We start from the raw sequence: 22305 nt of genomic DNA on the forward strand, positions 1-22305 counted from the left end.
AGGGCAGAGTAGAGGAGGAAGATCACCTCCCTTGACCTGCTGGCCATACTCTTTCTGGAGTGCCCCAAGCTACCATCGGCCTTGCCCACACGGGCACACTGCTGGCTCATGAACAACCTGTTCTCTATTGGAAAATCTAGGCCCTTTTCTGCAGAGCTTAGGTCAGCCCGTAACCTGTACTCTATTCAGAGCCAAGATTAGCCTCTCAACAGACCATCTGTGAAACCATTCTTACCAAATGTCCCCTCTATACAAACACACCACCCTGCTAAAAAGCCACCGTTGCACACTGACAAAGGAAAAATGTCATGGTCTACCTGGCCAACTGACTGCATCAGTCCTTTGAAAACCTGTGCTGGGTATAAATACATCTTAATCAATGTGGAAATAATACATGGACTGATTGTGTATTTCAAATGCCAGAAATATAATGGGTAGGGTAAACGAAAAGTAGCTCCACCCCAGCCACAACCGGCATGAGCAGCCCGCGCGTGCCTGCCCTGCCTGCCCTTCCAGCCCTGCCACTGCTCAGCAAGGTGCCATCCCAGCTCCACACGCCAGAGGCCTCTCGGAGTCCTGGGAACAGTCCTGGGCCGCTCCCTGCTATGGGAAGCGGCTGCTCTAACTGCAGCAGGCCCAGCCTGCCTTGGGCGCTGTCCTGAGTAAGGGAGGCCCGGATGGCCACGGCTCGCCGTCAAGGGGGAAGGCGGCAGCTGCTCCACGGGCTATGGAGGACAGCACTGGCAGCCCACTGCATTGCCAGAGGGCAGCTCTTTGTGAGGTCGGCGATGACATCGCTGCCCGGGACTGTGACAGCACCATGGTGGAGGTTCCGTCGACCCTCAGAGCAGCCCTGGGCTCATTGTGCCGCCTGGAGTGGTGAGCGTCTCATCCTCCTCCCTTGCAGCTGGGCACGGTTGTCTTGTTCTGAGGTACCCCGGTACCACAGGGTGCTGACAATGGCTTCTGCTTGGGAGAGGAAGTGGCTTTACTCTGATCTGGGGAAGAAAGTGGTGTTCCTCCCCAGTCTCCTTCTCCATAGGGAGTTCACAAGCACTGGGTTCCCCAGGATGCTTGAGGGAGTGCTGCTCCTGGCAGATGTCTCAGGTAGGCTGGGCATGGTGGAGCCCCCACAGACATGAGCCCCTGGGATGCTCCTGGCCCTTGGGAACCCTGCCCCAAGACAGGGTGGCCATCTCGTCACTGCGCAGGCGTCCTGCCGTGCTGCACAAAGAGCGGACCAGCTTCTCCTGGGCTGTCAGCCAAGGCAGTGACGAGTGCTGAGCTGGGGCCAGGGAAGGGATGAGCTACAGGCACACAGACGTGTCCTGATTTGCGGGTGTCTTTCTGGCAGGTTTCACTGCCTTGGCACACAAGTGCTTCATTCGGAACGGTCCAGAGAGAGGATCTGAGAAGCTGGCAGAAGCTCTCAATGACTACATGGGCTACATTCTGGAGGGTAAGAGCCGTGCTGCTGGGCTGTCGGGCATTGAGCGCTGAGGCTCGCTCACTGTGGAGAGAGCCGTGCTGAGATTTCTGGAGCTGTGCCCAGCTTTCTGGAGCTGTGCCCTGGTCCTGCACAACCAACCACAGCACTCCTCTATGGGCTCAGTGGCTCTTCCCATGGCTCCTGGAAGAAGGCATTCCCATAACTCCGCTTTTCCTTCTCTTTGCAGAGATTCTGGCGTTTGGAGGAGATGTCCTGAAGTTTGCAGGTGTGTCCTTAGGAGGAGGCAGAGTCAGCATCCTGCTGATGCACAGCGTCGCCTGCGGGAGCCTCCTGGATTCCACCTTGCTTTTAGTGGAGAGCAAAGGGGAACTGCTTTGCCTCCAGCTTTGAGCAGGGCTTCTCCTTGTGAGATAAGCAGGGGGGTCAGGACGGGAGCCCTGTCTTTGAGTGCTGAGGGTCACTGGTGGTGGGGGGTGTCGGCCTCACTGCTGTCCCACACCATCCAACTCTCCTGCTTGGCTGCCCTGGAGGTTGCTGTGGCTGGCCTGACAGATGGGAGGTGTCCCTGAAGTCAGGCTGCCCCAGAGGTCCTTCAGGATGATGCCTTCCCACAGTCCCATCTTTCTGGGCACGCTGGCCAGCCACTTGCCACTGTCCCTACGGCTGGGCGCAACTCAGGAAGAGTCAGCCCTCAGGACAGCCTTCACCTTCCTCTCACTTTCCCCAGGGGATGCCGTGCTGGTGCTGTGGAGAGCATCAGGACCTGAGCTGCCTATGGCCATCAACCTGGCGCTGCAGTGCTGCAGGAAAATCCAGAAGAAGTACGGCAGTCATGACACTTACCTGGGTCACAAGCTCCACCTGAGGATAGGTACGGGCACTGATGGGTCAGCTGTGCCACGTGTGCAGCCCCACTACTCTCCAGAGCCGATGGACAGCCTCCCGTGACAGCATCTGCAGGGCAAGCGGGAGGCAGCGAGGGCAGGGGAGGACAGGACTCCTTCCCTGCCTGCCTGGCGTTGGCTGTAGCACAGGCCCCTCTCTCCCAGTGAGGCTCCCAGAGCACAGCCCACTCTATCCGTGCAGGCCCCAACGTCTGACTCCACTGGGAGGTAGATCCCACACCCGGTCTGCAGACAGGCACCTTTGTCCCGCTTGCCCCTTGGATGAGGGATGTGTCACCTCAGAGACGCTTCCTCAAGTTCTACGAGCCCAACAGCCAAGGGCTGGTGTTTTTCATGACAAGCAAAGGGGAACTGCTTTGCATAATGGCTTTGAGCCGGGCTTCTGCAGGCTCTCCTCACACCATGGACAGCATGCCTGGTCAGCAGACTGTGGGTGGGGACTTCACTTGGGACTTTTGCTGGATCTCTTCTATCCTCCTCTCTCCGGGTCTCCCTGTTTGCTTTTCTTCCCTTCCCCTCGAGGTCCCACTTCCCCAGCTCTCTGGAAGGCTCTTGCCTCAGGCAGACACTTGCAACCCGCCTTCACGTAAACAGAGCAGATGCTGCTCAAAGCTGCTGCTCTGCTGGCCTTGCGCTGTAGGCTGCTGGCTGAGACGCCCAGCAGTGCCAACACATTGTCAGAGTTGACTTTCTTTGCCTCTTTGTAGACTCCTGTTTCTGGGACCTGTGTCACTATGGCCCCGAGAAGGATGCATGAGGCCCTTCCCCTCCCTGGTGCCTGTCTCCAGGCTGGGTGTCAGCTGAGCTTGGTGCAGCTGGGGCCCACTGGGTTCCAAAGGTTCCCTGTACTAACACCACCGGTCTCTCTGTCCCCAGGGATCTCCGCTGGGATTCTCTCCTTTACTTCTGTCAGAGGTGGGGATCGTCAGTTCTTCTTCATCTGCAACTGGACTCTGGATGATGTAATCGAGGCCCAAGGCCTTTCGGCTAACCATCAAGTCATGCTGTCACACACCTGCTGGAAGATGTGTGAGCAGCAACGAATCAGGGCCAGGCCTCTTGCTGGCTACAGGGCCATGAAGGTGGGTGGATGGGGTGGCACTGAGCCCTTTGGAAGACCCACACCTGGGTGGGGAGGCAGCTGAGAGGCTGAACACGTGGCCACAGCTGTAAGCGTAGGCAGAGAGCCGAAGACATTGGCTTTGCACCGCAGCTGAAAGTCCAGAGAAGTGGGCTTGCCCTTCACTGGGAAGTGAGAGTGGAGGTGCTGGCCCTGTGCCCTTGGGCTTCTGAGGAGGCCAGTGGCATTCCTTTCCTCCTGTGTGTCTTCAGGTGGTGGGAATGAGGCGCTTAGATCACCAAGAATACATTGATGCAGTACTCAGGCTGAGCGAATCCAGAGGAGAGAGGCGTTTGGAAGGAACGGGTGAGTCCTGTGACTGGCTGAAAGGTGGGGCCTGCCTGCTTCACAGACAGGAACAGGAGCAAGCACAGGAGACTCTTTTCCTTGCCGTGTCCAGCTTCTCAAGGCCCTGTAGTCCTGCCCTGCCAGTGACGGCCTGCGTTTCCTTTCCTTAGGCCTCCGAAGGCCATCTCTTGTGATGTCCATTGATAGTGAAGCGGAAAAGTGGCTGGAGAAGCACTTATCGACAGCTGTTCTCCGGAAGGTATGGCCAGCACTGCTGGCAGCTGCGTGCAGGGAGGGCAGAAAGTAGTGTGGAGTTCTTGGGAAAAGGGGCAGCCAAAGGAAAGAGCAGTCTGTGGCGAGAGCCCGAGGAAAAGAGATGTGCTCTTCTCTTGCAGCTTTCTGAGGGTGTGCCGCTGGAACTGTTCTCTGAGCTACGGCCGGTCACCAGCCTCTTCATCCAGATGAAGTTTGCTGACAATATCACCATGCTGGAGCTCAGCAAGACCCTCAGCGATAGCAGCAAGATGATTTCAGAAATCATCATCCCTCACAAGGGTGAAATCAACAAAACTCTTCTGTTTGACAAAGTGAGTGTGTGACAGCCATCCCACCCCTGGGATGCCTTGGCCTCTTTGGCAGCAAGGGAATGGGAAGCAGTTCTGCCCTGCTGCTGGCATCTGTGGTGGTGGGTTGGTAAACAAGACGTACTGCACCTCTTCTTTGCAGGGCTGCACCGTCCTCTGCGTGTTTGGATTTTCTGGTGCAAAGCTGGCCTACGAGAGCACCCACGCCTTGCAGTGTGCTCTGCGGATCTTCCACAAGGCCTCCACATCTCTGAGAAATCTCCGGTGAGTGCACATGATGAGGGGTGTGTGCTGCCTGGGATGGCGTGAGGGGACTGATGAGCAAGAGACATGCCTTCTGGCTTGTCCTCCTTCGCCCCTGGCAGGAAGGAGGTGGTGTCAGAGGTGGCGGGTTAGCCCCCGACAGCCAGGCACAGTCCCCCAAGTACTGCCTGACAGTCATTGTGTCAGAGCAAGCCCTCACCAGGGCGCAGAGCTCCTCAGTGCCAGAGGCAGGCTCCTGTGGGCAACGGGGACAGGAACAAGGCCCAGGCCTGGTCCCTTGACCTCCAGTTGCTGCCACTGCGGGTGGTGTGCAGGCAGCACATGCTTGCCTACCTGCTAAGGAGAAGAGCCTGTGGCCTGGCGCAGGTTGCAGCCATCATACCCTGGGGGAAGGCTCCAAAGAGTCTTGTGTGTGCCCTGCCTATGTCCCCTGCCCCCAGACTGTGTTGTGCCCCAAGCTCTCCAAGTCCCCAAGACCCATGCTGGTGCGTGTGGTCCCAGTGCTGAGGAGGGGAGAGGTGGGAAGGGATGGAACAGGGCAATCAGGACTGCAGCAGGACTGCTGCTGAATCCACATCTCCCTCTCTGTGTGCCAGGCTAGTGTCTGCTGCGGTCAGCAGTGGAATGGCGTTCTGCGGCCTCACTGGTCATCCTGAGAGGTTTGAATACACAGGTAGGCCTCCTTTGTCTTAGGAGTGTGAGGCTGGCATGGATCTTCTTCAGCCTGTTGGTCTGGACGAGGAAGATGGGCTGAGGCAAGGACATGCCGCAGCCTGCTGGGGCCTTGAGGTGGGAGGATGGGCTCAGAGTCATGTGGCTCCCTTTGGGTCTGCTTACCCTGCATTTGGGTTGGCTTGTGCCCGCGAAGGGTGGTCGCCCTTGACCTTGAAGGTTTCCCAGCAGCGCTGATGTTTGCTCTTTCTTTGTGGCAGCCCTTGGCTTTAGGGTGAATTTGGCCGCCCGCATGATGATGACCTTCCCAGGAATGGTGTGCTGTGATGCAGAGACCTGTGCGGCCTCTTGCCTGCCAAGTGACTGCTTCCAGGAGTTACCAAAGAAAGTTATGAAAGGTGTCGGCACTCTCATCACTGTCTATCAATACTTGGGGATCACCAGGAAGAAGTAAGTGTTCTCTGAGTGATGCAAGTGAGGGGAGAGGGGCCTCAGGGGTACAACCTTGGCTGGCAGAGAGGAGTTCTGCATCAAGACTAGGCTGCTCTCACACAGATGTCCCTTGTGTTGTGCTCCACCACGCATAAGACTAAGCCAACAGCCATTCTGCTGCATGGGGTGGTTTTTTTCCCCAGCTGCTTCCCAGCAGGAAGTGTTGGGTGTTCTGCTGGGGGAAGGTAGGCTGCTGGCATGCTTTGCCTCCTGCTGCCTTCCTGTTCAGTCCTCTGTGTTCTTCTGGGCCCGGCTTTGACCTTGTTGTTGGAGGGAGTTTTGAACACAAATGCTACCGTCTTTTGGAAACCACTGCAGGACTTGAGCCAAAGGTGCCAGCATCTTGGGCTTCCCAAGCCACTAAGTGACACAGGTCTTCCTTTCCCAGAATCTTGTTTTGCTTGTCCAGGCTGGCAGAGCAGTCAGCTAGCCAGCAGCACAGCCCAGTCTATTTCCTCATCTTGGATTTCTTTGGCTGCTGCCACCACCAAGGGACTTTTCTTAGCTTTGGCTGTCCTGCTGTGGCTTCTGGACTTCCTTATGCTTGAGGCTGTCCTAGCATGTCACCTGCAGCTTTGGCCAGGGGAACATGCTCTGGTAACAAAGCAGGCTCTGCGTGCTCTGGCTTCTGACCAACTGAAGGACCCATTTTCTCTTCTCCCCCTTCTAGCCGATATGACATGAGCCTTGCCAAGGAGAAGTCATGCTATGGTCCCTTGCTGGGTAGGTAGAGAACTCATCTGAAGCCCTGTTGCTCCCCTTTGCTGAGTGCCCAGGGGCTGTGCTGTAAGCTGCCCCTGGCATGCAGCTGAGCCCCACGCAGCCACTTCCTGACTCCCTCCCTCTGTGCTGCGGGAGGGGGGAGAGAGCTGGAGGGGCTCCTCGCTTTTCAGCACACTGCAGCAACTCATTTCCTTGTGGGTATGTACAGGTCGGGAGGCGGAGATTGACCTCTTTGAATGCCACTTAGAGGCCTACAAGTATTTGGGAGAGCCACACATCCTGGCATTTGTGGGCATTCAAGGCTCTGGAAAGAGCCACTTACTCGCCGAGCTGGCTGCTTTAGGTCAGGCTGCTGCGCACAGGTAAGCACTTTGGAGCCATTGCTTTGGCACCTCTCTCCCTCTTGTCCCCTGGTGTTGGTGGAACACTGCAGTCCATGTGCCACTGTGCCCAGCCCTTGCACTGCAGCCTCCCAAAAAATCCTGCTGCAGACCTGAGCAGCACCAGCCTCCTCGGAGAGTTCCAGCTGGCTTTGTGAGCCACTGCTTTCCTGCCTTGTCCCTGGGCCAAGCCCAAAGCCCAACGAGGTAGAAAGGGCTCCAGCTCTGGAGCTGAGGGGAGGCAAGGTAGCCCGTCTCAGAAATGCTGCTTGCCCCCTGGCTGTTTTCCAGATGCAGCACTGAGGCAGAAAAGCCTTGCTGCGGGCCGGGCGGCAGACCTGCCACCTGCTGAGGCCTTCCTTCTTAACCCAGTGAGGGCCTCTGCAGGGGACGCGTAGTATGACCCGGTCTGGGGCAGTGGAGGTGCAGGGGCTATGGTCAGCCCTGCCAGTGACTGGCCTGCAGCTGCCCCTCGAGGCTCTTTTTCATATGATGAGTGGAACTTGGTCCTCTATCCAGGAAGCACTTGGACATGTGTGGCTGAGGAGTCCCACTTTCCTCTGCAGAAAGAACCACATGGCTCACCCATAAAACACTGCTGTCCAGGCAAGCTTGAGCTACCAGGAGGCAATTCTGGATCTCTGAGTCTTCTGCTTTTGCACCACAGGGTCATCACTGTGTCACTGATAGAGGAGAATGTGAGGCAGCCCTTCTCTGCCATCCGTCTGCTGGTGGCCAGGGTGCTGGGTCTCCAGGCCAGTGAGACCTGCAGTGACAGGCAGCGTACTCTGCAGACCCTGTTCCAAGGCACCATAGAGGAGAGCAGCTACTGCCTGCTCAACGATGTTTTCTTTGTTGAGGTGAGAACAAGAGGCCATCCTGCTTGGATGCTCTGCTGGGAGCAGCTCAGCTCAGAGCAGGCATTCGTGGGGGCTTGTACCCCACCTGTTGGATTCCTGTGCCTGGGAGTCTCCCAGTGCATGGGGTGCTCCTGTGCCACGCATGTGCCCCGTGTCTTGTTCTGCACCCTGGAAATGGCATTGAAGACTTGCTGGTGTTGGCCGCATGCAAAAGCAGAGGCATTTTGCTCAGCATTCTTGCTGTGGGGGATAGTTGTGCCTAGACCTGCTGCAATGTTCCTCTCTATCTTTCCTGGACAGTTTCCCATCACAGACGAGGTCCACAAGATGAGTTGCAGTGAACTGGCCAGTGCATTCCACCTGACTTGTACACGAGTGCTACAGAAGGTGAGCATGTCTCCTTCCTCCTGCCTCACAGGAGCCAAACACCCATGCAGGCTGCAGGCTCTGGGCTGAAGATGACTGAGGAGGTGGCAGGATGACGTGCCTGGGTCATGGCCCTACGGGAACCTTGCCCAAGTTCCCTCTTTCTGCCCGGGAACTGATGTTAGGGAAGACTTTACAGTCTCATGGGAACAAAGTTGGTAAACTCCTGGAGGGGAAGGTGGCTGAGGAGGGGCTTCTGAGTATCCCCTTGTCTTGAGGAGTGAAAGGCTAAGTGCCCTCCCCGGAAGACACTCAAGAATCCACTGGATTCTACTCGGAACTGTCTGTTTCTTTCAGGTGCTTGGAGGGGAATTTGGCTTATTTTTCATCGACAATGCCCACTTCCTCGACCCTAAGTCCTGGTGTATCATGTGGCCCCTGCTCCAAAGCATCATGGTCTTCATGGTCATGAGCTTAGCTCCCGGCCATGACAGGGCAGAGGACATTTTCAAAGCTGCCACAGAAAGCAAGACATCTCAGAGAATCACCTGTCATCATCTGGAAGGGCTGAAAGCTTCAGCTGTGGTGCAGAAAGCCTGCCAGGAGCTTGGTGTGTGCAGCATCCCCAGGGAGCTAGCAAGGTAAGCCCAAGTCCAGCACTCTTCTGCACTTAGATAGTACATGTCCTTGTCTCTCCTTAGGCCTGGCCATAGCAGGCATGAGCTAAGAATTGGCAAGTGCCACGAGGCAGCAGAGTGTGGATGGTGTCAGCCCTTTGCTGTTGCCATGGCTTGCTGTTCTGTGCTTTGGGCATTGTCCACCAGCCTTTCCCAATGGATTCCCGGGAATGTTGCAGATTTGGGGGGTCCCAGACAGACAAGCCCCTTCCAGAAGCCAGGTGTAGCCTTGTTGAAGAGGCTGGTTATCCTGCAAGGCCTGAATGACTCAGCACCCATCAGAACTGTGCTGCACCTTACTTCCCTGGTGTTGGTTGTCCTCCTGCCCAGGTTCCTGATCCAGAGAAGTTCTGGCATCCCATATTACTGTGAGGAACTGCTGTGCTACCTGCGTTGCAACAACATCCTCTTGTTGCACACCGGGATGCCGGAGGAAGGAAAGGACAACTGGCAGAGCCTGATGGGTAAGCACCCTTGTTGCCAATCAGCTGTTCACTGTGGCACATCCTCTCCCACACAGCTGTGCCTTGTGTCTCCCCAGTGACTCTGGGTGGAGGCTGACCCTGCACCCTTGGGAACTGAAAAGCACGGTGGGAATGCCACGGCAGTAGCAATGTCAGGCAGAGCGCTGTTGCTTAGGGGCAGCCTGTGCAGGCTTTGCCTTGTGGAGCATCCGTGGCAACTTCCCTGGCTCTGGAGGTAGCACTGTCAAAAGCAGCAGCACCACCATGTTCTGTTGTGGGACATTTGTTTTCCATCTGAGAAGCCTGGAAGTTTTGACTGAAGGGCATCTGGTCTGAAGCTGGTGTGAAGACAGAAGAGAGGGAGGGCAATGCACATGAAAGCTTGCTATGGGAATCAACCAGCTTGCCCTGTTTACTGGCCCTGTTCAGTGCAGGCCAGGCAGCATGCCGGACCATGACAGGTACAACTTGTCGCACCTTATTCATGCTCCCCCTGCTCTACCCATCTTCTGCAGCCACGGCGTCTCCCAGTGTCACAGCTGCCTCAAGCTCGGGTACCGGGAGTGACAGCAAAAGGATCTGTGCCATCAGACCAGGTGTGAGCCTCGAGAACCCCATGCTGCCGGTGGCCTTGAAAGGTGAGGAGCTGAGCAGCGCTCATCCGGTTTGTGTCTGTGCCCCAGCTTCCTCTCCTGGGCACCTGCGTGCTGCAGAGTCGCCCTTTCAGCCTCAGAGCTCTGCCAGGAAGGTGACTTCAGTCCAGGCAGGAAGAGCCGCGTGATCTCACAGGCTGTGGTTTTCCCCTGTGGGCAATGGACCAGCTCTGAGCCGACTGGTGAGCTGCGTGCCAGGGGCTGGGGAGCTCTGAGTCCAGCTCTGGGCTGCTGAAAATGCTCTGTGTTCTCTGTGCACCGCGGGGCATGAACCCAGTGCAGATCTAGTAGGTCGCACAGTGGGAAACTCATACCTGCTGGATTGTGCCCTCCCCATCATTGGTTGGGAGCATTTTTCTGCCTCTGCTTTCCCTGGCTCCTGTGGCCTGTGGCTGTGAGAGGAGCAGACCCACCTTGAAGGTACCAGCTCTGGGCTCTGGTTTCCCAGCAGGTGCCATCCCGAGGAAAGGAGGCCAAAGCCTTCCCCGTTTCCTCTGGTGAAACTGCCCAGTTTCTCCAACCTCAGGATCAGGGACAGGCAAGACAGAATTGTGTTGCTGCTTCTTGGCAGAGATTGCTCTGGTTGAGCTGGACCGGATCGAACTAAAGAAGCAGATGGTCCTGAAGTTTGCAGCCATCATAGGGCCGGTGTTTACCACCCACCAGCTGGTTCACTTACTTCCCACTGATGTAAAGCACATCATGAATTTATTGCTGGACATGCTGGTGGAGGACAACATCCTGAAGCGGCTGAAGACCACCAGGAAGCCAGAAGAAATGCGAGGTGCTACAGAGGGGCTGGCCACCTCTGGGCAGGCAGGAAGCGGTAAGTGGTGGCTGCAGTGCACACCAAAGCATGGCCTTTGCCCCAGTCCAGGCAGCCTGAGGCCTGGCTCCACTGGCTAAGGCCAGGACTCGTTGCCTTGCAGGACTGGAGAGGCCTTCTGTGAGCACGGAGGCCACGCAGCAGCAGTCTGACGTCCTGGCCTTCTGTGCCCCACTGCTGTGGGAGGCAACGTACGAGCTGTGGCCTATGAAGCTGAGGGTCAGCATCCACCGCAAGTGTGCCGCCTTCCTGGAGAGGCATGCGCACAAATGCCAGAGGTGCCACGGGGGGGACTTTGTGGCCTTCCACCGCTTCGGCATCTCCAGCGCCCAGGAGCAGCAGAGCTGCCAGGACTCTGCTGACAAGTATGACCAGTGCAGCTGGGAGGCCTTGGTGCTTGCTGGAGAACACCTGCGGAGGGCCAGGACCTACCCTGCAGAGGGGATTCTAGCAGAGGGCAAGCAGACAACTTTGCAGGCTGAGGATGGTAGCAAGTGCTCCTGCCAGTGTGAAGCCATCGCCAAAGCAGTGCTTGCGCCCCTGGCTCGCCACTACATGGCAACGGGCAGCACTTCCCAAGCCTTCTATTACCTGCTGGAGTGTGCAGCTGCCTACTTACACGTCTCCAACAGCTACATGGTGAGCCATGCACTACTGGCCAGCATGAGCTGCCTTAGCAGGGAGGAGGCCCGAGGGCTCCCTCGGTTCCCCTGCTCTGCGCCTGTGCGACTATGTTAAGGCAGGCATGACCAGGAGGAACACGGGCCCTGCTACTGCAGATGCCACAGGAGGCAACAGGGAAGGATGGGGCTGGCCGCAGGCTCTGCATGAATGCTTATCTGCTGTCTGTGTGCTTGTTCCAAGGTCCTCACAAAGCTGAATGAAGCAGAGGTCCTGAGGAGCTCCATACAGAAAACAGGAAATGTCATAGACCGCTTTGAGGAGGCCGTCTTCGCCAGCCTCAAAGGAGAGGTAAAGAGGCAGGGAAAAGCAGAAGGGTGTCCGGAGGGATGCAGGCAGACGCTTTCCCTGCTGGCAGGGAATGCTCCTGCCATAGCCAGACCCCAGTCCATTCCTGCAGTCTCTGCAGGTCTTGGGCAAGTACTCCACATCTGCATGCCTTCCTCTTCCCTGTGCAGGTCTGCAGTAACATGCGACATGTGAAGCTGGCCAAGAAAATGAGCAGGCAGGCGCTGAGCCTATTGAAAAAGCAGTTCCCCGATACCTGTGCCGGGGCCTCTGTCAAGTCTTTGTGGGAAGGGTTGCTTCATGCTTTTCACGCCAGAAGCAGAACATCCTTCCTTCCCCAGGAAGCTCGGTAAGCAGCCCAAGAGACAACATGGGAAAGGAAGAGCCATTTTGTACCTGATCCCATGCATCCAGGCCAGGCCCGCCTAGTTTTCAGCCCATTCCCAAGCCTTAGCAACACTGAAACATTCAGGTGTGATGTCTGAGTAGAGCCAGGGATGGTGCAGCCTCACGCTGCCTCCCATGCACAGCACACGAGAAGAATGCACTCCTTTGGGTAAAAAGCAGCTTGTGCTGAGGGTTGCACCTCTGGAGCCGCAGTGCCAGCACACACCCGCCCTGTAGCTGTCAGCTGCCCCCATCAGCACTTCTTCCTTTGCCCCTTCCTCCTGGCCACCCTCCTGGCATCAGCTCCCTTTCTCCAGCAGTGTAGCTGGCTAGCCCTGCCGCCCTGCTTTCCTTGCCCTGTCTGACTCTGTGCTCCACAGCCATGCCTCTGGGCCCAACCGTTTCTCTTGTGTGGCAGGAGGAAGAAGCAAGCCTGGCTGCTTTGGCGGAGCAGATGCCTCTCCTTGCTCGAGGACCTCTACAACCAGGAGGGCACACCTCGCGGGCAGAAGTTCTCCCGCCTGGCAGCACTCATGAAGGCCAACACAGACATCAAGATGCGCTTTTATCAGGCAGCAGAATCCCATGTTGGACAACCCTTCAATTAAGGAAAATAGGTCAGACTGTTTGGAGACCATCGACGCTGTGTACTCCAGCCGACCAGACTGTCTCAGATGAGAACATACTCGGAATTGTAGGGATGGGTACAACGTTTACCCACCAAGAAAAAATATCCAAGCCATGTAAACTACTGCATGGGTACCAGTGGTTATGCAGAGATGGACAGGCACAAAAAGCATTACCCTTACATTGGACAGGGACATGCAGTGCGGGATATTTTGTACCACAGTGCATGAAGAAACCCCACAAGGGCTTTTGAGAACCCCCTGACTCGGACTAGGTGCACGTACAACCCCCTAGCTAAGTACAATACAGGATTCCATAGCTTCTTAAGAATCCTTGTCCCAGCTCTAGGAATAGCTCAGCTAGAAAAGGCAATTGTGAATATCTCTGCAACCTTAGAAATAGTGGAAAATGCCACAACGGATGTATTACGAGCCATCCAAGAGGAGGTATCCTCCTTGTCCAAGATGGTGATTCAGAACAGGATGGCACTAGATCTATTGACAGCTAAAGAAGGAGGGGTATACACAATACTAAATCGGAGCTGCTGTGTATACCTAAGCAAGGACCTAAGGACTGAAACAGACTTGACGAAAATCTGGGAACAGACAAAGGTATCGCATAGGGCAAGTCGGGATAACACATATTGGGAAGGAGATTTATGGGATGCACTCACTAGCTGGCTACCAAATCTGGGATGGATAAAGCAGCTTTTCTTGGACAACCCCTCCCATGTTGGACAACCCTTGAATTAAGGAAAATAGGTCAGGTTAAAAGCTATGTACTTTCCTGGGGTGCTGAATCGGCAGCTGCAGATCTGACCTTGCTAAGCCAGCTTTTGGCTGACGATAACATGCTTTTCTACAGACTCAGACAGTGCAGAGAGTGGATCTCCCATTTCTCCAAGTATCATCACTATATTCCTATGTCTGGAATGCTGACGGCAGGCTAGGACACTAAACTTCAAATTAACGAAGGAGCAGATTGGTGGAAGAAGTCATAACCAATGAGACGACTGGCCAAAGCCAGCCAAGGGTCCTCCAACCTGACCAGGTCAAAGAGCACACAGTGAGGAAGACCTTCCCCAGACAGACCACCAAACAACCACCGAGATATATGACATATGTGCAGAGTCCCACACTGACAACCCTCTTTTACCTTCTCTATCTAAACAAACCATTTAATTTCTTATATTCATTCCCTCTTTTACCTTTTCTATCTAAATAAACCTTCTTATTTCTTATATTCATTGTTTTTCGGCCTTTCTTGAGATCTGGAAAATGTCAAAACATCCTGTTTTCGTGCGCATTCTAGAAAAAATACTGTCACAAAGGGAAAGCCAAGCTGTGAATAGGTTTGCCTTTCAAAATAGAAAAGCATCTTGTGAAATTCATCAAAATACTTCTCTGGGACTTGATCAGTTAGACAGCATTTGAGCTCGCAGTACAGAGAAGCAAGACTGACGAACACTAGCCAGGCTTATACTTGGGGTCTGTCTTTGATAAGTGGAATTGCCCTCCATATTAGAGCTGTGTCTGAGTAACAGCCATGAGCAGGTTGAGAGCTTATGGGCGAAAATCAGGGATCAGTCCAGTAAAGGGCATTTAGTGGTTGGGGTCTGCTACAGGCTGCCTGACCAGGGGGAGCCTGTTGACAAGGCCTTCTTGTTCCAGCTGCAGGAGGTGTTGTTCCCATGGGCTCTTGTCCCAATGGGGGATTTCAGCCACCCAGGTATCTGCTGGGATGGCAGCATGGCGAGTGGCAGACCATCTAGGAGATTCCTGGAGTCTGTCAAGGACAACTTCCTGGTCCAGGTAATAGATGGACCGACCGGAGGTGAAGCCTTACTGGACCTGGTGCTCACTAAAGCAGAGGAGAGCGTTAGAGAGGTTAAGATTGGAGGCAGCCCGGGCTGTAGTGACCGTGCCATGGTGGAGTTGGTGACCTGGAGGAATGCAGGCCTGGCAAAAAGCAGAGCTAGGACCCTGTGCTTCAGGAGGGCAAACTTCCAGCTGCTCAAGGAGTTGCTGGGTGGGATCTCCTGGGAAACTGTCCTTAGGGGCATGGGTACAGAACAGAGCTGGCAGCTCTTTAAGGACACCCTTCTGGGAGCACAAGAGCTCTCCCAGTCCCCCAGAAGAAGAACCTGAGCAGAGCAGGCAGCTGACCAGCATGGCTGAGTAAGGACCTGCAGCTTAAACTGAGGGAGAAGAGGGGACTGTGAAGGAAATGGAAGCAGGGTTGTGTAGCCTGGGAAGAAGATTGGAACATTGTTTGCGTGCATAGAAATAAGATAGAATCATAGAATCATAGAATTACTCAGGTTGGAAAAGACCTTGAAGATCATCAAGTCCAACCGCAGCCTAACCAGTAGCCTATCTCTTAAAAAAAAAAACAACCACGAAACAACACCACAACAACAAACCTCTGCTAAATCATATCCCTGAGTACCACATCCAAACGGCTCTTAAACACATCCAGGGATGGCGATTCAACCACCTCCTTGGGGAGCCCATTCCAGTACCTAACCACCCTTTCTGTTAAGAAGTTCTTTCTAATATCCAACCTAAACTTGCCCTGGCACAACTTGAGGCCATTTCCCCTCGTCCTGTCACAATATAAGATAAGGAAAGCCAAGGCACGAGTAGAGCTGAACTTGGTGAGGGATGTGAAAAATAACAAGGGGTTCTACAGGCACATAAGCAGGAGGAGACAGACCAAGGAGTGTGTTCCCCCACTGATAAATGAGAATGGAGAACTGGCTTCCTCAGACATGGATAAAGCTGAGGTGCTCAGTAAGTGCTTTGCCTCAGTCTTCACCAGTGGTTCAGTTTCTCCCCATGTCTGCCAGGACCCTGAAGACCTAGGCATGGGTGAGGGCAGCACCATGGCAACAGTGGAACAAGTCCGAGACCACCTCATGAAACTGAATTTATTTAGGTCCATGGGCTCGGATTTCATCCACCCTAGGGTTCTGAGGGAGATGGCTGGTGTGGTGGCTGAGCCACTCTCCATCATATTTGAAAAATCATGGCTGTCTGGTGAAGTCCCCGGTGACTGGGAAAAGGAAAACATGACTCCCATTTTTAAGAAAGGGAGAAAGGATGACCCATGGAACTACAGGCTAGTGAGCCTCACCTCTGTGGAGCAGATCCTCCTAGAAGCTATGCTAAGGCACACACAGGAGAAAAAAAGGTGATTTGAGATAGCCAGCCAGGCTTTACCAAGGGCAGATCTTGACTGACCAATCTGATGGCCTCTTATGATGAACTGAAGGCATTGGTGGATGGGGGAAGGGCAATGGATGTCACCTACCTGGACTTCTGCAAAGCCTTTGGCATGGTCCCGCACCACCTTCTCTCTGAATGGGAGAGGTGTGGATTTGAAGAATGGGCAGTTTGGTGGATTAAGAATTGTTTAACCAGTTGCAGCCCAAGGGCTGTGAGCAGTAGTTCTGTGTCAGGGTGGAGGCCGGTCACAAGCGGTGTCCCTCAGGGGTCGGTCTTGGGACAGGTGCTCTTCAACACCTTTGTCAGTGACAGACAATGGCATCGAGTGCACTCCCAGCAAGGCTGCAGATGACACCAAGCTGAGCAGTGCATTCGATACTTTGGAGGGAAGGGAAGCCATCCAGAGGGACCTGGACAGGCTGAAGAAGTGGGCCCATGAGAACCTAATGAGGTTCAGTACAGCCACATGCAGGATGCTGCACTTGGGCCAGGACAGTCCCAGGTGTTTATACAGGCTGGGGGAGGAACCCCTTGAGAGCAGCCCTGCGGAGAAGGACTTGGGGATCCTGGTGGACGAGAAGCTGGACTTGAGCCAGCAGTGTGTGGTCCTAAAGGGAGCCTATAAACAGGAGGGGAGTCAACTCTTTGAAAGGTTAGATAACAGCAGGACAAGGGGAAATGGTTTGAAGTTGAAGGAAGGAAGATTTTGGTTGGACGTCAGGAGGAAGTTCTTTACTGTCAGAGTGGTGAGGTGCTGGAACAGCTGCCCAGAGAGGCTGTGGTTGCCCCATCCCTGGAAATGTTCAAGTCCACGTTGGAAGGTGTTGTAATACAAGAAGGATTTTACAGAGCAGCAGCCATGGATCAAGAGAAGGACTTCACAGAGCAGCAGCTGTGGAGCAGGATAAACAGCATGAGAACCAAGGACACCTCTAGGAAATGAATGAATGGCTTGCAGCTTTGAAGGGGGGTTTTGGGGTTGTTATTGCAGTAGCTTTCCTCCAATGAGTGTGTGTGATTTTTAAATGCCCTCATCTGTCTGCTATAAAAGTATGGCTTTTCGGGCAGTAAGTTGATGCGGCTATATGTAACCATATTGGTGTGTGGCTGTTTGTCCTAGCGCACTGACCTTTTGCCTTTCAGGTTCGCCAACAGGAAGGGATCCTGGGCAGCCTGGTTTGGTATTAAATGTGGAGATTGGTGGCCCTGCCTGTGGCAGGGTGCGGGGTGGGGGGATGGGGATTCATGATCCTTGAGGTCCACTGCTACTGCCCATATGGTCTTCTGTCCTGCTCGGCATAGTTTCCAATGCAGCCAGTGGGTGATGTCTTCTGCTGATGGATTTTCCAGTCATCTAACTTAAGCCAATGTGTCAGCTTCATCATTGCCAGGTGGGCAGTGGTCGATGCAAGGGTCGATGTCTAGAGATATGGTGTGCTTGAAGGGTCCTGTATCCTAACACGTTTCATTTATCAACCCACATACCCTTGCCCCAGACAGATCAGACATGGATTTTCCAGTCCTGAGTGGCCCACTGTGCTAGGCAGAGCATGAGCTCTCAGTGAGTGCCCAACTATCTGTGCAGATGTTCAGTGCACTGTCACACAGCTCTTTACTTATAATCATCCCCATGGCTCTTAGCTCAGCCCGCTGGCTGCTTTGTTCATCTCCCTCTTCAACCATATTGTTTCAGTCCAGGGATGTTATGTGGCAGCTTGCCACGTACTTGGGTTTCCTCTGCTGGATCCATCCGTGCACTAGGCATCTTCTGGAATAGGATATTTCCAACTCCTCATAGTCTTCTTTGCTCTTCTTTGGATGCTTCCAGCTTGATATCATCTGCAAACTCACTGAGGGTGCCTTTGTTCCCTTCATCCAGATCATCAACAAAGATAGTAAACAGGACAGGCCCTGATACCGATTCCTGGGTGTCGTGGTTTTATAGTTTCTCTATTAATATTCATAGAATCATAGAATCATGGCACCACCAAGGTTAGAAAAGACCTAAAAGATCACCCATTTCAACCGTCCAACTATCACCAATGGCTCCCACTACACCATGTCGTGTCGTGTGCCCCCGGTGGCGCAGTGGTATAAAGTGCTGCTTGCGGCACCGAAGGGCCTGGGTTCGAATCCCCCTTGTGGCGCAGGGGGTAGAAGTGCCGCTTCGCTACACAGAGGGCTCGAAACCCGGGAGTTGGACTTGATGATCTCTAAGGTCCCTTCCAACTCGCACGATACTATGATACTATGTCCCTCAACACAACATCCAATCGTTCCTTGAACACCCCCTGGGTCGGTGACTCCACCACCTCCCTGGGCTGTTCATTCCAGTGCCTGACCACCCTTTCTGAGAAGTAATACTTCCTAATGTCCAGTTTGATTCTCCCCTGCTGCAGCTTGAAATCATTTCCTCTGGTCCTATCACTAATGACACGAGAGAAGAGGCCAACCCCCAGCTCACTACAACCTCCCTTCAGGAAGTTATACAGAGCAATAAGGTCTCCCCTGAGCTTCTTCTTCTCCAGACTGAACATTTCCAGCTCCTTCAGCCTCTCCTCATACGGCCTGTGCTCCAGACTCCTCACCAGCTTTGTTGTCCTCCTCTGAACACGTACTAATTTTAGGATTGGAATTTCTGCACAAGACTCAAACTTAAAAATTTATTTGTAGGAAATTCAGTACAAATTTTCCTGAGAAAGTACTTCTTATGATTATCCTATTATCAGTTTGGTATAATACGCTATTTTTAGTCACATATACAGTCTATACAAAAATTTACAAAAAATTATCAATATTACATTTGTAAGTCCAAGACTTCTGCCTCTTCACCTAGTTTGGAAACATAAAGGTTCCAAAGGTTTGGAAGCACATGGCTATTGAGTTAATGCAGAGAAGAAAGAGATCACAGAACCTGTGAAGTGTTACTGAACAACAAGGCTGCAGTCTGGTCAGGAAAAGAAAATAATGGTTTAGAAGGGCTCAGAGATTTCCCAGGAACAACAGCAGTGGAAGATGGGTGGTAAAGATGACAAGAAAAATCTTTCTTCCAGGTATAAGCAAGGATAAAAAAAAACCAAACATGAGGGTCCTTGAAAAATAGATCCTTGGCAAGGCAGTTTCTGGTGAAATCTCTTTGCATCGTCTCTTCTTAAGGCTGAAAAGTCACGGTTCTCTCAGCCTTTCCTTGAAGGAGAGGTTCTCCAGTCCCTTCATCATGTTGGTGGCCCTACTCTGAATTCCCTATAGACAAATGTCTCTTCTGCACTGGATGTGCTAGAACTGGACATAGCAATCCAGGTGTGACTTTATCAATGCTGGGAGATATCACCTCCATTAACTAGCTGGCAGTACTTTGCCTAGTGCAGCCCAGGATATCATTAATCTTTGTGGCAAGTCCGCAATCCTGGTTTATTGTGGTTTTACCTAGGGGCAGCTGAGGTCCTCAATTACATTTGTTTGCTTTCTATTACTGGGGACAGAACTGAAAAAGGTGAAAATGTGAGAACTGGTTGGTTGAGATCAAGAGAGAGAAGAAAAGAAAATAAAGAATTAAAAAAAAAAAACAACCCAACAAGTGGCACACAACACAGTTGCTCACTACCAGTATTTTGCTCAGTTTTGTTACTGAAGATGACATCATATGGCGTGACATTCTGTGGTCCCTTTGTGTCAGCTGCCCCGGTTGCATCTCCTTTTGCTTCTTGTGAACTTTCAGGCTTCTTACTGTCAGGGCACTGTGAAAATGTCCTTGGCTCTGTGCAGGCTCTACCTAGCATCAACTGAAACATCAAATTTCAGCAACTTCTCTTTCTTTTCATTTTCCTTTATTTCTGTTCATCATAAGAAGTGGCTTGCACACATTATGTGTATTTGCAATGCATCACAAAATAGGTTTTCACATTGTTTCTGAAAGTCATGATTGCAGTCCTTCAGTAGAAGAGTATCATGAGAGAAAATTAAGAGCCAAAACTGAGGCAGATATTGAAGGAGATGCAGAAATGAAATATGCTTTAATAAAATCCTACAGATGTACCACTTCCAACTTCCAGAATGCCAAATATAAAGCAAAATTTTTCATTTTTTTTCTTCTATATGATTATGTTTTGTATTCTTCAAAAAAATAAATACAATGTTTTAGGTAGAAAACATATGCTTTTTATAAATATTTTCTTAATAAATAGTTTATTTTCAACTAGGAAGCTTTAGTAGGAGTCAGATGAAGTATCTTTTTGAATTTCTATAGCATAAGATACACAATACATCATCAGAGGCCAAATATTGTTGGACTATTCACAACACAGTCTGGTTTATAGGGCATATTATGTTGATCATAGAACAGCTTGGGTTGGAAGGGACCTCAAGGATCATCAGATTCCAAATCTTCTGCCACAGACACAGTTGCCAGCTGCTAGATCATGTACTAGATCAGGTTGCCTGGGGAACCATCCAATCTGGCCTTAAACATTCACACTTTGGTGGTGAATCCATGACTTCTCTGGGCAACCTGTTCCAGCCCCTTACCGCTCAGTAAAAACCTTCCTGACATAGAATCTTTAAGGTTGAAAAGACCACTAAGTTCATCTAATCCAACCATCAACCTACCATGCCCACTAAATGTGACTCTCAGTGCCACACCTCCATGGTTCTTGCACACTTTCAGGGATGTTGATTTCCTATTCTGAGACACGCAGACCTGGACAAAGATTAATACAACAAGTTTATTTTATTTTGATCAAGAATATTAGAATTACTAGATCTAAAAATCACTTACTGTTTACCTGATACTTTAGCACTGCAACCCAACTACCCATATACTCGTTCATACATCCCACAGTACTTTCTTTACCACGTTACATCATAGCTAGGTTACCAGATACCATAAGGGTGAGTTGACAGTTGATTCATAACCCTGCTTGATGTATATTAGAAAGTATTTCTGAACTTCATTTGTTCAGGGCAGGTGAGAAGCTGGCCTTTTTCTCAGCAAACAGTTTCACAGCACATATGTGGAAATTAATACCATCTGCATTGTCAGCAATTAACCCATATGTATACCCATTTTTACAATTTAGCTTAATAACTTTCTTAAGAATGTATATATATTTTGCCATTGGTTACTAGATATTCTTTAAAATGATTACTTTAATATTTTTCAAAATGCCTTTCCTGAATTATTGCTCTTTCTCAAATTTTCTGGTCTCACTTTCTGAAAGTAGCTTTTCTTCCATCAACTTTGCTTCTAATTTCACTCTTTTAATTCTACTGTTCCATCATTCTCACCAAGTAGGTTTTGAATACTTATCAGCTTCTTAGTATTCATCCAAATTCAAGATCTATGCTTCTGTATAAATAGAGGTCCTCTAATACTCATATAATACTGCAGGAACTGCTAGATCATAAATCATGTTCACCAATGTTGCATAGAAATGACAATATTTATTAAGGAAAGAGGTTGTCATTTTGCTAGAACATGATTCAGTCAAAGCATATTAACTCTTCTTAACTAAGGATTATTTCTCCTTGCAAACACTTCATTAAATCCTATTTCTTTTATTGATTTAAAACATTAGACACCACAACAAACACAGGATTTATAATGCTATATTTGGCTGGGCAAGAAGGTCTTGTGACAGAGATTGTAAAGTCTCATACAAAATCTCAATTGTTTAGTTACTACATGTGTCTGGTTTTGACCCAGCAGAATTCAGACCACTGAGTAGAGAAGTGAGTAGATCAACAGATTATTGTTTCAAACTAATAAATGAGTGTGGATATCAAATAATTAGTTAAATAAAGTGAATGTTTTAGCCATATTATTAAAACTTCTTAAGATTAAAGTTAGATAGAAAATCTTTACTGCAGTACACATCAAATAGAGTAATGTCAGTTACCTTTTTGTTTTTTCTTCATAACAATGAATCTACTCACTGATCAGAAACCTTTTTTACTGTCCAGAGAACTCTCATGAGAGGAAAAAATGATATTGTTGAAACATAAAAATAGCTGAGATGACAGAATCAAACCAACATTGCACCATTCTATCTAGAACAGACTAACAGTATGTAGCTTGCCATTTGTCTACAAAAAGAATGCTATCACTTCGGGGTATGGAAAGGGAAAATTACAGTCAAGAACCAGAGATGGGAGCAAGCTTTATGAAGGGCAAAAATATACACTGGTACAGTGTTTTCAGCACTGCTTCCTCACTTCTCTTCTGACATTTACTGCAGACTTCCTTACATGAGAGGTAGCTGTATACATTGGCTTGTTCTAGTTCACAGCATTTTAACCTGATATAGAGCTTGTCAATAATATTGAAAGAATCTATAGTAACCTTTTCCACTGACCTTTTCTAAATCTCCTGAGTA

The 22305-nt window shown here is 51.3% G+C and overlaps 2 protein-coding genes across 2 annotated transcripts; both read left to right on the top strand.

Moving 5' to 3' along the window:
* Positions 1–677: 677 nt before the first annotated feature.
* Positions 678–12688, top strand: LOC140264554 (adenylate cyclase type 10-like). Its single transcript, XM_072360408.1, has 23 exons — positions 678–1107; positions 1355–1459; positions 1677–1715; positions 2178–2321; positions 3232–3437; positions 3688–3781; positions 3934–4022; positions 4159–4350; positions 4490–4611; positions 5208–5284; positions 5544–5733; positions 6446–6498; positions 6707–6860; positions 7546–7738; positions 8039–8125; positions 8462–8745; positions 9112–9245; positions 9761–9883; positions 10470–10724; positions 10828–11363; positions 11589–11696; positions 11864–12042; positions 12499–12688. Exons 1-23 carry the CDS (start codon positions 678–680, stop codon positions 12686–12688), a joined length of 3984 nt encoding a protein of 1327 aa, XP_072216509.1.
* A 23-nt stretch (positions 12689–12711) lies between these two features.
* Positions 12712–13459, top strand: LOC140264555 (endogenous retrovirus group V member 1 Env polyprotein-like; the record flags this gene model as incomplete). The annotated part of the gene is given in 3 exon segments (XM_072360409.1): positions 12712–12928; positions 12931–12966; positions 12969–13459. Coding segments are annotated over 3 exon segments (744 nt in total), but the record flags the coding sequence as incomplete, so codon positions are not given.
* Between the last annotated feature and the right edge of the window lie 8846 nt (positions 13460–22305).

Source organism: Excalfactoria chinensis, chromosome Z (assembly GCF_039878825.1).
Source record: "Excalfactoria chinensis isolate bCotChi1 chromosome Z, bCotChi1.hap2, whole genome shotgun sequence".
Taxonomy (NCBI): domain Eukaryota; kingdom Metazoa; phylum Chordata; class Aves; order Galliformes; family Phasianidae; genus Excalfactoria; species Excalfactoria chinensis.

Bases quoted from the DNA above. Each gene is read 5' to 3' on its own strand.
- LOC140264554 (XM_072360408.1), top strand. From the start codon at position 678: ATGGCCACGGCTCGCCGTCAAGGGGGAAGGCGGCAGCTGCTCCACGGG. The intron at 9,884-10,469 runs GTGAGGAGCTGA...GCTTCTTGGCAG, and splicing joins GCTGCCGGTGGCCTTGAAAG to AGATTGCTCTGGTTGAGCTG. The intron at 12,043-12,498 runs GTAAGCAGCCCA...CTTGTGTGGCAG, and splicing joins TTCCTTCCCCAGGAAGCTCG to GAGGAAGAAGCAAGCCTGGC.